Source organism: Trifolium pratense, linkage group LG3, assembly GCF_020283565.1.
Source record: "Trifolium pratense cultivar HEN17-A07 linkage group LG3, ARS_RC_1.1, whole genome shotgun sequence".
Lineage (NCBI taxonomy): Eukaryota > Viridiplantae > Streptophyta > Magnoliopsida > Fabales > Fabaceae > Trifolium > Trifolium pratense.
Window position 1 is genome coordinate 7,719,018 of NC_060061.1, and position 12,980 is coordinate 7,731,997.

General features: G+C 32.4%; 1 protein-coding gene across 3 annotated transcripts; it reads left to right on the forward strand.

Annotated features, from left to right (window-relative positions):
- LOC123917753 lies at positions 1-6,760 on the forward strand. 3 transcript variants are annotated; one of them, XM_045969576.1, is made up of 13 exons: positions 1-397; positions 533-612; positions 755-841; positions 1,525-1,571; positions 2,416-2,473; positions 2,668-2,781; positions 2,967-3,083; positions 3,585-3,678; positions 4,202-4,290; positions 5,088-5,186; positions 5,373-5,590; positions 5,943-6,153; positions 6,525-6,760. In XM_045969576.1, the coding sequence occupies exons 2-13, from the start codon at positions 558-560 to the stop codon at positions 6,575-6,577; spliced, it is 1,242 nt and encodes a 413-aa protein (XP_045825532.1). In that variant the 5' UTR covers positions 1-397; positions 533-557; the 3' UTR covers positions 6,578-6,760. The 3 variants fall into 3 exon arrangements, with proteins under 3 accessions (XP_045825532.1, XP_045825531.1, XP_045825533.1); XM_045969575.1 differs by having other exon boundaries at positions 10-397; positions 539-612; XM_045969577.1 differs by lacking the exon at positions 6,525-6,760 and having other exon boundaries at positions 10-397; positions 5,775-6,082.
- The last annotated feature ends 6,220 nt before the right edge of the window (positions 6,761-12,980 follow it).

Sequence of the window (12,980 nt, forward strand, 5' to 3'; positions counted from 1 at the left end):
GTGGTGCACTGCAATGCATTGCATAGCAATAAGCAAACGCTTCAAAAACGCTTAAACTGAACTCGCTTCTTCCTCAAACCTTTTCCTATTTTTGCCTTCTCCTCCCTCTTCTCTGCGTGGAGAAGAGAAGAGAGAGAGAAAAAAAAATCACATTATTTCATTTTACCAATATTAGCCAAAAAAAAAAAAAAAGTAAATCATCTTCTTCTTTCTCTGTTAGGGTTTTCTCTTCCGCCATTACAGACCTCACCAAAACCACCCGCACATCTTCTCCCTCTACAGGCATTGCTCTCAGATCATCTCCATTCTCCAATTCGAATCCAATTCTCTCAATTCTTTATACTTTTTCACCGTTCTCGTCGCTTTCTCGCTGAATCCCTTTCTTTCGAAGTGCGAGGTAACATTCTTCTATTTCGCGAATGAATTTTTACTGTATGCACATTCTTCCTTGTTTGGTAAATATCGCGTTTCACATTCAGCATTTGCTTCGATCGTTGTTACTCATTGTATCGATTTTGTGTATTGTTCGTAGTTGTAGATATACTGGAAGTTGGAGAATGGAGGTTATGGCAAGGCTTCTAACCGCCGGAAGTTTCTCTCAAACTGCAGCAGGTAGTACAACGAAACTCTGCTTCTTAGGTTTTCAGTATTTTGTGAAATCATATTATTATTGATTATTACATATGTTTAGTATACTTTTAAGGTGATTTTCAATTTCTGATTCACATAATTTGTTTATGTATGGCCTTGGAAGACGACTCTGCCAGACAGAAGTCGGCTGCTGAGTATATTTATAGGCAACTGCGCGAGGCAGATGAAGCAAATTTGCTCAGTGAAGAAGGTTGTCTTGCTCTCTTTATCTATGTATCTGTCTTTCACTTTAATGTGAATCAGACTTTTTTAATTCAATGTGTGGATACTGGATAGTCACCATTAGATATTAATTTAATGTTTTTTTTGTATATTTTATTTAATTCAGAGTTTTACTTGAGCTGACAGCAGAATGAATTTGATGAGTGTCACATATTGAAAATAAATAGATGTTTTTATTTTATTTTTTTGTTACGGGGGTGGTTTAGGACTAGGACTACCAATAGTGAAAAGCTTAATATATTAAACCAAAATCATCTATATCTTCACATTAAAAGTCTTCTTATACCCAGGAAAGCCAAATGTTCTAACAAACTACTATTCCAAGCTGGAACAATATGATCTAAAACAGAATAAACACCTTAAATAACAAAAAAGTATCTCTAATAAAAAACCTCAGTTACAAAAGGACCCTAAATAATTAACTAAGAGCTTTACCAGTGTGAAACGGCTTATGGTTGCACCAGCATGTGCAGTTTTCACAATTTGGCTATTCTGCTCTATATTTCTAATTTCTATCATTGCCTTTGCTACTACTTCATGCATATAATTCTTGATTTCCTTTTTTATTTCAGGCTTCATTTTTTTGTAGGTAGTCTTTATTATATGTTTCGGGGATATTTAAACTGCTGCTTTACATTTTTTATATTACAGATATGCATGTCTATGGTGAGAGACCCATGACCGATCCCTTAAAGCTGGTAAGGTTTGCCTTTTAAATTTTTATACCTCTGTTTTTGTGCATACTGTTTTTGTGCGTTAGTGGACTAGGATTAGTGTGCTTCCCAAGGGTCTGTGTTTACAGAAATTCAACGGATCCATCCTTTTGATACTGGGTATAGTAGATATATTTTATTCCCAACAATTTCATCCTCATGTTCAGGAATTAGGATACCTTAAGTTGCACATTTCAGTTTAGTCTTTTAATGACCCTCTGCAATTTATATGATATTTGCAGTCAGTAATATGATTATATAACTGGTGTTGATTGCTTGTGCAGTGTATGAGTTGAAGCCGAGTACATACCTTGTCCTTTAAGGGTTTTAGAGTACAGTTTGAAACTTCGAGTTATTACCTTACCATGGCTTTTCATATAAATGAACTCTTCAAAATCTATTGCATGAACTTATACAATTATTGTATTTGTAATCTTTGGTTTTTTAATTTCTTTCTCTAGCTTAAGATGCCTAGTGGGCATTAAGTGCTGTAGCCTGTTCAACCTTTTGCTTGATTTTATTTTAAAAAGTTTCTCTAATATGCTACTGCTACCTGTAGAGCTGAGTGTTGCTTTTGTGCATGTATTTTTTTTTTGACAACACAAAGGATCTTGTATTTTAACCTTCTCACATTTAAAGAATGGCGCATTCATCACTCACAAGGCACGAGTAGCTCATCCAATAGTTTATTTGAAACTGTTTATGATTTTATAACTACTTTCTAAAGTTGATTTATTTTATTACAAATTTATTCATAGGCAGACATTATCTGATTGAATTATAATCTGGAATCAATTCATTTAACTGATTGTTTGGTATCCTTTTTGAGGTATGCTGCAACAATTGCAAGAAACCAGTCAAGGACAGCCAATTTGCTGCTCATACAGGTCTGGTGGCCTATTTTCCATTTGTTTTATAACTTTTTGGTCCTTATTTATGTGATATTTGAGGTTTACAATTACAACCATTTTCAGCATGATTTTGTCTCAATCTTATATCCTTTCAATTTTCTCTTGCTTTGGAAGGCACTAACAGTAAAACTTCCTTATGTTTACCTCCCTACTTTTCTCTATTTTGTCAGAGCTTTGTAGATCATTAAAGCTCACAGAACAAACTTGCTTGGAGCTTGATGGCAACACAGGGCATCAAAAACCTCCAAGGAAACAAAGGAAAAAGTTATCAAATTCTTGTGCAAGTATCCTTAAGATGAGAATTAATTAGTCAGCTGCAAACTTTTGAAGATACTAGTATTAAATTATTATATAATAATCACAGTTTTTGAAATTTGTATTTAGAATTTCTTGAATGTGATTTCCTCTTTAAAGGAACTCCTTTATTTTTCTCAATACATTTTGTGCCTCATAACCCCTCACAAACAAGCTACTTCAGTGGCGGAGAGGAGAAGTTCTGAGTTTGTGGGTAATGTTGACACTGCTATGTCGCAATCCCACTTGAACGGTCAAATCAGGGGGACTCCCTGTTCTACTAAGGTTAAAGGTAAAAGCCCTTTTTTTAGTTCTCATTTTCTCATATTGTGCAATAAGTCATCGTTTATATTATATCCTCACTCACTTCTTTTAACCAGATTTTTAATGTTAAAACAATGTCAATTTATTGTTGGAAAAATAATACGATATCTCGGTGTTAGTAAGATTTCTTAGTTCATTGGTGCGAATTCTTTAACTTGTTATGTGTGCCCCTGGAAAATTATGTCATGCCCTCGTAAAGCTTAGCTCGAGTTAATTAATAGTGTAATACGAGTTTACTACACTAGGTATTATCAAGATTGATAAGTTAAGTTTATTTGGTGTATGTTATACACTAGGTATAATACGAATTTGACCTATTTTCTCTGTAATACGGTCCCATTTTCTGTGTAAAATGGTTGGGTGTATCTCACAAAATTGATTTCTGTAGTAGGATTTTACTTTCCGGGTGCCAGTTTCTGTTATGTATAATATTGATGTTCTAATCAATTTGAAGACTCAACTTTTGTAGATGCAGCATCTAAATTGGATGATACTGGAATTAATTGTGGAAACAGAGTTCTCCAAGCTTCAGTAATGCATCCTCCAACAAAGCGTCATAAATTGTATGCTTTCTTAGTCCATCACACATATCTTGTAGTTTGAATTAAATGAATTTAAAATCTTTCGTTGTGTTGAATACCTCCACTTCTCTCCTTCCACCTTGAAATTAAAATATACATATAGAAAACTGTTTGCAGAGCTAGCAAGAAGTTTCTCAATAAGAGAAGTGCTAACAACACTCTCTCTAACACTCACTCTCTAATTGGGTGAAACTCATGTGGGTTTCACCACTTTATGTGGGACCTATTTTCAAAGTGAAGGACCCACATTGATTTCAACCAATTAGAGAATGAGTTTTAGAGAGTGTTGAAAAGAGTGTTCATAGCACTTCTCTTCTCAATAATCAAATATTTGGGCTTGTAGTGATTGTTTGTCATTTGATCCCCGGATAAACTATAACTAATATGAATTGCCTTATTTGCCATATTAATCTTGATTGCTATGTGAAGTTATGTTTGGAATTCAATGTTTCTTCCCATTTCTTCTTTCAAGTAAATTTGTTCTGAATATACATGTCTAATGCAGGACAGCAAGCACACATCTTGATGTACTAGAAGGGCACAGAACAGAGTCTGGAGTGACAAAAACTGTGAGTTTAACAGATGGAATTACTGGTAAGTGTCCAAATTCATGTGCCAATGCTGTTTGTTCTTGCAGGAATCACCATGGTGAACTTTTTCTAGTAGATATTGGCTGATGAAACATTTGATTAATTTGAAGAAATAAATGTTGTAATGTTGTATTTGCTGTACAAACAATTAACGTTTTTCCCATCATATCTCATTGTTTTAGACATGCTAGAACATGGGCATGTGTTTTGAAAACACGTTAGCGTGCGGGTGTAGACACTGTTGATACTTGAAAATCCTTGAATATTAATAATTTCGAGGTGGCATGAATATTATGATTTACTTTTCGCTGAAATACAGTTGTATAAATAGGGTTAACCAAATCAAGTTTATAACGTATTCATAAATTTAAGATTTGGATATAAGCATGCCCCTCTCCATGTGTGCCCAAAGTTGCAAATCTCCAATAAATGTACATCTAATTTTTCTATTGGGAAACTACTTGAGCAAGCAAACTTCTTACTGTACTAGAAAGCCAAAGAAGAGGGAACAACCCATGAGTGTCCAATTTTATGTGCGGAAGTTATTTGTTCTTACTGAACTCGCCTTGATGAATTTTTCTTGGCTAATGCATTAACAATTTAAAAATAAATGGTGTAGATTTAGAAACAATTTTTAACTTTTTTCATCATATCTCCTTGTTTTAGACATGCTAGAACACAGGCATGTATATTTTTATATCAATGACTGCTCTACTATTTCTTACCGTATGTTTTGTCTTTTGGGGTTTGGATCCTTTCCAGGGATAGAATAACCCAGTTATTTTTCCTGATTTCATTTAGGGAAGGATTTGGTTGAAAAGACTGTTTCAGAACATGGAGACCCTGTCCATCAAAATGTTGGGCAGGTCCATATGCAACAGCAGCACGTGATGACAAATGGTATGAAAGTATAGATATTTTTTTAGTCTACCAAGTCCTTAACCTTTCTTAAACTCTTGTGGGGAATCCCATTTCTCAAATGCTTATTTCCTTCAATTCTTCAGTTTTGAGTAGTTCGTATATGACTTCTCATTCTCTCTCCCTTTTTGGTGTTGGTTCAACACCTGCATGTTTTTGTTAGTTTAGATTTTCCTGCACCTCTTGCTACAAAGATATATTATTCACAAAGGACCAATCGATTGCGTGCTGCTATTCGTCACATGTACTTTGAGAACTTGAGTGAGGAATTATGTACTGATGGTGCGGGTCAAAAGACATCATCACATGGAGAGATGGTTGCATTGCAAGATTCATCTCAGGAGGATCCTTCATTTGAACAAATGAACAATGTCCCCAACAAGGAGGTATGTCAATCTTCTTAATTAAGGGTGATTTGTATTATAATGTTTTATGTCTGTGGCATAAGTTATGTGGCTTGTATGTAATTCACTATTGGATATTTAAATCAGACGAACATAATTTATTGTTTTGTATGTTGTTGGCTATAGGTGTATTTTTTTTTTAATCTTTTGTTGATATTAAAAACAGAGAACGAAGAAAGTTATGACAGATTAAGACCTATCACGTGCTGGCAGGCTACAACTTTCTGTCTGAATACTAAAAGACTGAATCACCTGCCATCCCTTCACCCCAGAAAATAAGCCAAGTTTCATGCAAATGGCCAAAAATTGACTTGTTATTTATTTTGAAAAACAGAGCCACTCGGCAATGACGTACTCCACCCAAAAATCTGATCATATTCTTGCAAAAAGCTCTGAAGTTTGCTTGCTTAAAGCAGGAGGTGCGCCTAGTGGTGGCTTATCGAATCAGTTTATTCTTGACAATGTTCCAAGGTCTGCAGCTACTAATGTTGGTTTAACTAAAGGCAATTTTCTTCCAAAGGCTTATTCTTTTGCAAGCAACACAGGTGATCTGTTATTTATGTTGTCTTTTTAGTTTAATTAGTATTATACTACTAAGCCACATGTGTCAAGGATAACATATGAGCATATGACATGCTAAATTAAAAAAAAAATAAATCAGAAATCATCAAAAGAATGTCGCCAACCATGTGATTGCTAGTGTCTTTCACAGCATTTTGATGCTCCCTGATATGATACGACTAGTGTTGAAGTGCAAGCTTTGACTAATGAGCAACCATAAATGTTAGAATGATTGCATTTAGATAAACCAGAGCACGTGTTTCTTGTCATACCCTCAATTCTTTTCTCTCTCTTTTTTTTTTTTTTTTGAACTACTGGAATAAATTTCCATAAGGGTTATGTATTTGTTTTGCAGGAAATCCCCTGGGAACCATGCAACAAACAAATGGCAGTGTTCCTGTTGTTTAGTGCCCTTGGTAGGAAGTTTTGGGTTAGGTGAAAGTACAGGTATCCAGTACATTGAGGTTAGGATTTAGCCCATTTTTTGAAGTCTATAAAGTAAATTACTCAAGTTGTTTTTTCCTGACATATGCTTTGTAAATGAAAACTTCGGTTATATAGTGGATGAAAATGAAGAAAATTTTAACCTCATGTCCGAATTTCATGCTTTTATTGCTATCTCCGGTTATTAAGGCTGCTTCCTCTTTTCTGTTAGATATACCTAGATATCCTCAAGTCTAATACAGTATAACAATTTTTAATAGAATAGTTAAGAGAAGCTTGCGCTATAAATGCAGTAACAAGGTTTCTGTATATAATAATATTTATAAGGGAGTATGAATACTTATATATAAGTTGTAGGTGCCTAAAATATTGGTGGCATTTAGGATGGGGAAGTTAAGTCTTTTCCCACCATGGACAAGTTGGCTTTTTACCTTTCGATCAAATAAGGAACATAATTTTATGGTAGACTCTCAACACTAGATCAAACCATCCATCTCCTCTTTGCCTCCACCACCTCATCAGACCACCACCATACTCAAGATCCACTTCATCACCCATCGGTCCTTCACTCTCCATTAAAGTCTTATTCACAAATTAAAAACCACTTCAAGTTCAAACCTTTCTTCAAAAACAATAAAAACCCATTTCACCCATTAAACTATACTTCACTAATCAGTACTCAACTTCCCTTCCAAATGCTAAGCTCAATAAACTCGTCCACAAACCCATTGAGTCAACTCGCTCATAATTGAAAAATATGTGTTTCCTTACTTTCTTCAACTTCCATGAGACTACAATTGCTAAGCAAGGAATTGAACAATACCAAATTGAATTTAATGAAATTATTTAAAGATTTTCTTCCTTTTGTTTTCAATTATAACAGATGAAATTATTACAAGTTTTTTGAATAAAAATGTTAAGGGCTCGTTTGGTGCGCAGGATAAGATAGTGATAAGATATGATATAAAACAGGATAAGGATAGGATATGATATCACAAAATAACAGTTATCCTTAGTTATCCTATCTTGTGTTTGGTGCACACAGGATAACAAACATGATAACTATTATATCATGTTTTTAATACATACTTGTCCATAATAATATGATAAGATATATAAAATATTTAAATGACAAAATTACCCTTGTAAATCAATTGTTATTTTTAAAAAATTATTTTGTAATACTTTGAATTTTTTAAATAAAAAATATAAATAAGTAATCAAATAACTTTATATAGTTTTAAATAAAAAACATGAGAAAATAATAAAGTTTAATTTTTTTATATGAATCATGATCAAATAAATAACCCAATGGTATATACATGTTAGATAAGCTAAATAAATATATGATATATCTCATACGAAAATAATAAAAATACCATTGTAAAATAATTATATTTAATTTCTTATAAAATTTAAATTAATATCCATATTTTACGATTTTTTAATAATTAGTTTACTTTAAAATATTGTAATTTTAGTATAATTTTGATTTTTTTAGATTATGTAAATTACAAAATTATCCCCGTGAGAAAATCACTTGTATATTTAAAAATTAATTATTTTATTATTAATTTACTATCAAATTATTTTATTATTTATATTTTATTAATTTTCATTTTTTTTATTTTAAAATATATTTTATAGAATAAATCAGTAATTTTTTTTTATTCTATCCTGCTGGTAACTCAGCTCAAGTTCAGGATAAAAATTTTAACTATAGAGACAAAATAAGATAAGCTACCTGATTAACTTATCATATTCTGTTGTGTCACCAAACACTGGACTGAAACAGAATATGATACAGTTATCATATCCTGTCTCTTATCCTGTGCACCAAACGGCCTTAAATATATTTTTAAATATGGACACTCATTAATTTAGTCTTTGGAACTTTGATTTGTGTTTGTGGGTTGTTGGTGGTGGCCGCTCAAATGGGGGTGGGGAGCATGGTGGTGGCAAAGGGGAGAAAAAAGAGAAATGATATAGTGTGGGTGATGTATGATAAAATTGTTAGAACCGCAAAATCTAGCCAATAATTAAAAGTGTACCATCATGGACAAATTTTATACTGGTCCATACTAAATGCCACCTAAAATATTAGGTGTGTCCTACTAAATAATTTAAGGCAAAATTATATCGTAGGTCATTTATCTTATTTATTTGTAACACTTTAGTCATTTATCTTTTATTTGTGACATATATGTCCTTTATCTTTTAAAACATGAACAAATTCATCCTTTTTCCATTTTTTGTTAAAAAGTTTCTTACATGTTGATAATTTGGCAGTAATATCACAATTTTTTTTCATTTTTTCTCCACATAATTAGTTAAATGAAACTCGGAATTTTTAAAATTAAAAAATTAAAAACATAACAATCTTCATATTCTTCATTTTCATCTTCAACCCAAAATACTCATAGCTATAAATCTTGAATCTCCGATAAAGAGAAGACAACACTCCTAAGGCTGAAGCTATTGCACACAAAACAAAACACCACCTAATCCGTCTTATTTTTTGTGAAGAACTAGTAATAGACCCGTGCATTCGCACGGGTCGTAATATTACGCCGTTAATTTGTTAAGTCACACTTTGCTATAGCAGATTACGAGACAAAATTTAGGATTTACACACTAATTATAAATTAAGCAGAAATTATTCAAGTATCCATTCAGTACAAAATATTTTATCGACAACTTATTTTTAATTGCAGAAAGACATAAATAGTGATCGTATCCGAACCAATCCAAAAGTAAAACCGCAAATCGAACCAAACCAAACCGAAAACCGCAAAAACCGCATTTGGTTTGGATGTATTTGGATGGGCTTTCTTACTGAACCGCAAACCGCAAAACCGCAAACCGCAAAAACCGCGGATAACCGCAAAAACCGCATTAAGTTACTATTATATATTTATATTCCAATATCGTAAAAGAAAATATATTTATATTCCAATATACATGCCCAATTACCAAGTCAGTCGACCAAATTAATCGAACTTCAAGTTGTTTTTATTTTTTGTACTGAAATTTTATTTTGGTGTTGTAATGTTATTTTAAATAAACAAATTTTATCGGTACCGTGATGTTATTTTGAAAATTCAATTTTTTTATATATTTAAAATTGTAAGTTACTATAATGTTATTTTGGATAAATAATTTTTGTTGGTACTACAATGTTATTTTGGAACTTCAATTTTTTATTTTTTTTTTATGCTTAAAATTGTTCGATACAATCGTTATGTTTTAAACCGCACCAACCGAACCGATCCAAACCGCATTGGTTTGGTTTGGTTTGGTTTGGATGACTTTTTAAAAATCAACCGAACCAAACCGAACCGCATGCATTTTTATCTCGCGGTTAGGATGACTTTTATGCTCAAAACCGAACCAAACCGCACCGCGATCACCCCTAATAGATAGTACAACAATCATTTGTAAATAGCATGTCAATAATATTTTATCAATGAAGCAATTGATGATGTAACATATCAATGCCATTTGAGTATAATTTTATTGATCGAACCATTGTAGTACTAATGTTATATTCTAACACACCATGTGATAATAATGTTTATATAGTAGCATAACAGATTCATACCAAACATGATTTACATGGAGATATTAGTACAATGAAGTTAATGCTTATATAAGTATAAAATTGGAAATCAAGCATGGAACATCTTACATAAACCATGATAGTTAAGGTTATATAACAATGTTAATACATCATAAAAGTCATAGAAATAGATAGCACATCAAACTTCAACACCAATGAAGTTTGAATTTGTTCATCTGCCCTACAATACAAATTACTAAATAGAGCACATACAAGTTACTAAAATTCATTGTTAATGTCAGCACATATAACTTCACATTACATAGATCATGTCATAAATTCCATAGAACTTCAGATACAACTTCAAATTACATACAACATGTCATAAATTGTCATAATTGGTTTACCTCGTTGCACACAAAACAAAACACCACCTAATCTGCCTTATTTTTTGTGAAGAATGAATTGAGAAAGAATGAGGTTGTTGTTTGGAAAACTCTTAAAATTCAAGATCTAATTGAGAGGAAAGAATGAGATTGTTGTTGTTTGAAAACTCTTCAAATTTAGAAGAAAAAAAATCAAGATCTAACTGAGAGAGAAGATGAAGAGTTGAAGTTTGAAAACTCTCTTAAAATAATTTGGTTTACCTCTACTAGATCTACCATGATAGAGAGAAGGAAGATTTGAGAGTTGTTACTGTTAAAGAAGTCCCATATCGCATGTGAGATGATCTGACTAAGTGTTTATAAACTAGAGGCAATTCTCACTTTACAAGCCGATTTTGTAAGGTTGAGTTAGGCCCAATACTTAATTCTAAGATGGTATCAGAGCCTATCAACGATTCGCAGGGCCACTTCGTCGGGCCGCCTGCAATCAGGTTTCTGATCGGGCCCTCCACCATTTATATCCGCGCAACAAGCCCAACAGTGCTGAGCGCGAGGGGGTGTGTTAAAGAAATCTCACATCACATGCGAGATGGCCTGACTAAGTGTTTATAAACTAGAGACAATCCTCACTTTACAAGCCGGTTTTGTAAGGTTGAGTTAGGTCCAATACTCAATTCTAAGAGTTACTACAGCAACAAAAACTCAAAACAACACACATAACCTGCTATAGCTAAGCAGTTAACTACAATTACAAGACTCACAACAACATACCCACACAAAAACTTAAAACAATAATCCTAGACTCAAACAACAACAACCTAAACCTAATAAACATTGTCATGTTATTTTTCACAAATGAATGGTTTAAATTACTGAGTTGGAGAAGATGGGTGGGAGTTGAATCATAAAGGCAGATGTAATTTCTGGGTTTGAAAACAAGAATTTTAAAGGAAATGAAGATACCCAATTTTATTAATTTGGGATTTTATTATTTTAACAAAAAATCATTTTAAAATGGATTATTATTTATAATCCTACTTGGCATTGTCATTTTAGCATTTTTATTAAACATCTGCGTTTTTTTTGACAAAAAATGAAGATAAGGACAAACCTGTGCACATTTTAAAAGATAAAGGACCTATATGTTACAAATAAAAGATAAAGGTCCTGGTTACAACTCATAAGCTTAATGTTGTTGCATTCACATGATTCAAACTCACACATCTGATTAGTGATTATTGTTAGAACATTGTCTATGATCAACACAGAATTTGTGCAGCAGTGTGACAATTGTGGCTTAACGAGAAAATGTTGCTAAGCGAGACAAGCAAGAAGATGAATTTTATTAAACTTGATACTAACTGAAAGTAAAACTCAAATTCAGAAGAGAGAATAAAGATGATTTTGTTAATATGAATTTCATTGAGATATTGAAAATCACATCACAAGGTTTTATTTATAGGGGTGACACAATTGCTTGCAAGACAAGTCATCCACAAAGCAACTAACTAACAATTTGTAACCAACTTCTCTAACAAACTAACAGCTATGAATTACACATATTTTACAATTATGATAGAAAAAACTCTTATCATCTCATTCAATCACTCTTGAATTCTCAATGATTTTTCTGTTGTTGAACATACCATGATGGTATACAACTTGATTGTGCTAAGGTTATGATATTGGGCGAACAAGGAGAACCTCCTTCGTAAAAAGTTCAGAATCTGATATGTTTAGACAGACAACTGTTGAGGGTGTCGGGGAGAGGGGGGTGGGGAGTTAATTTGGCAAAATAGTAAGCAACTTTACACTGACAATCTATTTTTTATTTTTATTTTTAAATCCATATAGTTATCGATGATTGTTAAATAAATAAAGTTAACAATGTCTTTGTGAATAGGGGCAATGCAATATGCACGCACGCAACAAAGTTCAAATTCAGATTCACCACTTATTCTCTTTAAGGGACAAAATTTTGCCCCACCAAACTATTTGACAATAACAAATCCTCTAGCCTATGTTCGATATTCATTGAGTACAAAAAATAGTTAATACATTCCATCTAAATCATCAATAAAAAAAAAATCCTCATTATGGTTAGACCTTAATTATGAATGAAAACCAAAATATAAGTGACGATATAGTATTGTATTACACACCCTAAAAAATATTTATCTATGTTATTTTTTTTTAAAAAAAATATTTAATTGATTTTTCAGAAGGATTTTACTTGTTTTATATGCCATAGAATAAAAAAATTGAACCAACATAATGGTGACAACGACTGTAAAAATCCAGTTTGGTATTCAGAGGTAGCCAAATTTTAAGGACCTAAGCCATGAAGATACTTTGAAATGCCTACCACAGATAAAAAAATTTCAATTACTGTATTTTAGAAAGAAGTTTTTTTTTTTTTTTT

Coding starts and splice junctions, on each gene's coding strand:
- LOC123917753 (XM_045969576.1), top strand. CDS start 558: ATGGAGGTTATGGCAAGGCTTCTAACCGCCGGAAGTTTCTCTCAAACT. Junction 5,187..5,372: donor GCAGCACGTGATGACAAATG/GTATGAAAGTAT, acceptor TTGTTAGTTTAG/ATTTTCCTGCACCTCTTGCT. Junction 6,154..6,524: donor TTCTTTTGCAAGCAACACAG/GTGATCTGTTAT, acceptor TTTGTTTTGCAG/GAAATCCCCTGGGAACCATG.